Genomic DNA, 5,000 nt, shown 5'->3' on the forward strand with positions numbered 1-5,000 from the left:
AAAAAAAGAAGAAAACAAAAGAAAAGAAATGTACAAATAAATCTTTTATTATGTAATTTATAATAATCTAAATTATAATAATAGAGTGAACACTTTTGCACAACGTCGAAAACACATGTTTCTAATCGATGCTATCTTGAAAAGTAAAAAAAAAAACAAAAAAAAGAAAAGAAAAAGAAAAAGAAAAAGAAAAGAAAAAAAGAAACAATTTCAAGCCATGTTAATAATTCTCATTAAGAGAATCTCTCTCTCTCTCTCTCTCTCTCTTTCTCCTTCTCTCCCTTGTCTCTATCTCTCTTTATCTTTATACTTCGCATCTGGCGATAAATAAACGTTCATGATCATACGTCGAATGGGATAATTGTTAGAACAGATAGATTGCTGCTCCATTGACCTAAGAAGAGAACGAATACGTCAATTCTATATTTAAGTCCTCGCGTCTCCTTCGTCTATTTCGTACCAAGAGTATCTATAGTATGGTTATATTTGCAAACGTTTAGCTCTTCCGAAAGAGAATTTACATTTTAGAGCTCGTAAAAAAGATAGAGAAATGGAGAGGGTAAGTAGAAACTCTCTCTTACTCTCTCACTCACTCTCTCTCTCTCTTTCTCTCTCTCTCTCTCTCTCTAGGTGAGGTAACGTGAACGGGATGTTGAGGGTAAAAAAAAAAAGAAAAATAAAGAGGGGATGGAGGTTAAGCGGGATAGGGGTGGGGGGGGGAGGGGTTGGGGAGGGTAGGTAAAAAGAAAAGAGAATAGAAGAAGCTTCTTTGGAAAGTTTTCGACTTATTCTTCTTCTTCTTCTTTTTTTTCTTCTTATTCCTCTTATTTCTTGATCAAAGAGAGTTTATTTTAAACGTGCGAGTACAAAGTATGGAAATAAAAAAAAAAAGAAAAAAAAAAAAAAGAAAAAAAAATGAAAAGAGAATGAGAAATATTTATGAGTATAGTTGTTGAAAAGGAAAAAGAAAACAAAAAAAAAAAAAAGAACAAAAAGAAAACAAAAAAAAAATTAAAGGATTATCCATTCGAACGGCCATTATTATTCTCATTTCTTATTTCTTTCATTGTTTGGAACTTGTTCGAAAGGACATTTTTGACAGGATAAAATCGATGCTTTTTCTTTTCTTCCGATTAAGCTTCAGTTGGCAAAAATAAATTTGAAAGATTTCAAAGTGATGATAAGAAAGAAAATTTCGAAATTTATTATCCCATCGATCTTTTTTTTTTTCTTTTTTTTTTCAAAGATAAATTTCCTTTTTTAAATCATTCAAAAAGGATTAGTTTTGACGATAATACGATATAGTTATATTAGATTTATTGTACTTAAGAAATATTCTAGTTAATTGATTTTCTAAATCTTAAGGTCAAATAAGGGATAATGGATTTGTTCGGATTATGATTATCGGATAGCTTTATGAATGAAAATATAATATGGCCGGTAAGTTTGACAATGATTTAAATGAATTTAATGACGATAATGAGTTCGATTAAGAAAGGCATTAAAATGTCAAAATAAAATCAATAAATATAAATTGATTGACGCTAATGATTTTTTGTTGTTGTGCTTTCTTTTACCATTGTACATATATATATATATATATATATATATGTATATATATAAAGATATATATTTGTTAGGTTTAGGACTGGGTCCGCATACACCCGAAGAAGCAGCAGTCCTGGCGGCGGCAGCAGCTGCATTACATCATCATCATCAAGGTGGTCCTGGAGGTCCAGCAATGAGGCCTCTCAGGCCACCTTTACCTCCAGGGATGCTGCATACATCGCCGCATCCCTTGGCACCGCATCATCCCTTAGCCGCACCTCATCATCCTTTGGTACCACCTCATCATCCAGAGGAAGATGGTGTTGTCGATGACCCTAAGGTCACGTTAGAGGGGAAAGAACTTTGGGAAAAGTTTCATAAACTTGGCACGGAAATGGTCATTACCAAAAGTGGCCGGTAAGTTTCGATCAATTTGTAATTTTATTTTCTCTCTTTTTTTTTCTTCTTTTTCTTCTTTTTTTTCTCTAATATATATGTACACATATATATATATATATATATATATATATATATATATACATATATATATAATTATATTGGTAAGCTGTGTTAGTTAAGGCAAATATTTGGATTTTGTACTTTGAAATCTTATTTCATCGATCGTTAAAAATATTGATGGATATTTTCTCATTCAGAAAGATATTCCATTTTGTTTCTAATCAAAACGAGCAATGCCAAATGATATATATATATTTTTTTTTTATCATTTCTCTTTACATCGATAAACATTTAGTACAATGGTGGATTATTATCGATATCATTTTAAATCATATTAGAATATAAATATATTCTAAATGACGGGATGTGGATCGAGAGAATTTTTCATCATTGATATTATCCCTTTTAGAAAATATTCCCGATGAATGACAAGCGAAATATACATCGTTTACTTTATTATAACAATGTTATTGAAAATATACTGTTGAATGTTTTACAACAAGTTAGTGACAGAAGTAACTGGAGGTTCATCTATATACCACGTTTCATCCTTTCAAGTAAACTCGAACAATCATAGTTTATACAAACCCATAGAACCTATCAGATTCTAGAATAAAAGCAAAGACTGGATAGGGTAGAAACAAAGACAGAAAGAAAGAGAGAAAGAGAAAGAGAAAGAGAGAGAGAGAGAGAGAGAGAGAGAGAGAGAGAGAGAGAATGAGAACTTACAGATAGAGATAGAGATAGAGATAGAGATAAAGAAATAGGCCGGTAAGTAATTTAAAAAGAATGGAAAAGCGCGTTCTTCCGCGACGACTAGGCTTAGAACTGGCTGCTAGATAGACACGAGCTGAAAACTATAATAGCTGAGAATAGAGCACGCGCCTGGCAAAAGGGTGAGCATATACCTTTACATATTTCATGTGCGACGCGTACAGGTGCGTGTTTTTGCGCTAGCGTTTACATTCACATATTTCTCTCTCTCTCTCCCTCTCTCTCTCTCTCTTTCTCTCTTTTTCTTTCTCTCTTTTTGTATGTGTATGTGTTGATTTTAACTGTGTCGATTTGTCAATATTCTCATATTCGTTCCTTCACATTTATACGTACATACATATATATATATATATATATATATATATATATATATATATATATAGATATATATACTTTGCACTCCCATTTTTTTAAACAATAAATATGTATCTGCTTCACATTCCTATTACTTAATTGTGTATACATTCATACGAATGTTCATACATTCTGTTTGTATGCGTGTGTGTGTGAGTTCATGGTATACATGTTTTTCTGATTGTCACTCTGTCTGCTATGTTGGTGCCTTTTATGAGTGAATATATCGGATGGATTTGATCTTTGAATGTGTAGTGTCCTGTTGTACGTGTATACGATACTACATTGCTCTAATCCTCTCTTTATCTCTCTCTCTCTCTCTCTTTCTCTCGATTGTAAGCAGAGTATTCTCCATCTCTGTCTCCCTTTCTCTTACTATCTATACAGAGAGCCAGGCGAAACTCTCACGTGGATTTTGGGCTTTGCTCTTCTAATTTGCGTCATTAGTATCGCGAGAAAGGGAAATCGTGATTTGCCATTGGGGATTCTCTTTCTCTCTCTCTCTCTCTCTCTCTCTCTCTCTCTATCCCTCTATATCTTACTATAGGTGTAGTAATGAAGGGTTGTTTTCTATTAATCTGGTCGAATAGAAACACAGATTTCTTAACCTTAATGTCGATCTAATGAACAATGATGCCAACTTATCATCATTTATTTCTCTCTCTCTCTCTCTCTCTCTCTCTCTCTCTTTCTCTCTCTCTCTCTATAGATTTTCTTTTCCTACTTTATTGTTTGTTTTATTTTGTTTCATTTTTCTGTTTGTTTTTGTTTTCTTTCAATTCTAATTATTTCATACGTTTTGTTGTCCTTGTAAACGAGCCTTATTATATATTAGCTCTAAGAAAAATTGTAAGAAGATTTCTTAAATTCTTATCAATGAGCTCATACTTTTCTAAACGATTCTAAACAATTTCTTTAGCGTTTTTTTTTTTTTTTTTTATTTTTATTTGTTCGCTAGATCTATTTAAAATGAATGCGTGGTAATTATTTCAAATCATCTGTAAAACAATATTTTTCCCCTTCGTATATATTTTTCGCGAACGTTTCTAAATTCATTTCTAAACATTAATTCGTTTCTTTTCATATATATATATATATATATATATATATATATATATTTTTTTTTTTGTTTGTTTTTTAACGACGTATCAAAAAATCTTTCGAATTAATTTCTAAATGCTTTTCTCCTTCTTCTTCCTTTTCAAGATAATAAATATTAAAAATTTACATTTACACATACATACACGCATATAGTTAAATAATTATTTTATAATTTTGAAAATAATTTAATCTTTCTATCTTTCTATCTATCTATCTTTCTTTCTTTCTTTCTTTCTTTCTTTCTTTCTTTTCTTTCTTTTTTTTTTTCTTTTCATTGTAAATGCATATATGCGTATCGGGAATATATAGACAAGGACAAAAGAAAAGTATTTTCATAGAACATAATATTTTTTTTTAAGTTTCATTTACAAGTACTATAGTCTTAGAACGTGTATAGACGAACCTTTTGATGCGTCCATTCATAGTTATTATTGTTAATTTTTAAGCTGGTAACTTGTACAAATTCGTACCGTCCCGTTGTTCGTCGCTGACTTTCGCATGATTACAGTAGATATCTAGCATAAACTCCGGTGGTCTGTAGTTGCGCATTAAGCAGTCGTTTCTACCACAAAGAGAAAGAGAACGTTAGAATGCCACGTTATGTGTTACGTTGCTTTTCTATCTTAAAGAAACGTAAAGAAACTTATCGTTAGTCGCTGACATTACAAAACTTATTCTCTGTATCTATAACTTTAAAAAAAGAAAAGAAAGAAAAGAAGAGAAAAGGAAAATGAAAAAAAGGAAGAAAAAAAAAATAACTTCTA

General features: G+C 31.1%; 1 protein-coding gene across 6 annotated transcripts in view; it reads left to right on the forward strand.

Moving 5' to 3' along the window:
• The window catches only part of bi (T-box transcription factor bifid), a 131,262-nt gene that overhangs the window by 10,818 nt on the left and 115,444 nt on the right, over positions 1–5,000 (forward strand). For all 6 annotated transcript variants that reach the window (XM_035872156.2, XM_035872154.2, XM_035872159.2 and 3 more), the window contains exon 2: positions 1,641–1,965. In XM_035872156.2, the coding sequence (XP_035728049.1) occupies positions 1,641–1,965 (325 nt within the window). The remainder of the gene's footprint in view (positions 1–1,640; positions 1,966–5,000) is intronic.

This window comes from Vespa mandarinia, chromosome 13 (genome assembly GCF_050613455.1).
Source record: "Vespa mandarinia isolate Hongniang chromosome 13, ASM5061345v1, whole genome shotgun sequence".
Taxonomy (NCBI): Eukaryota; Metazoa; Arthropoda; class Insecta; order Hymenoptera; family Vespidae; genus Vespa; species Vespa mandarinia.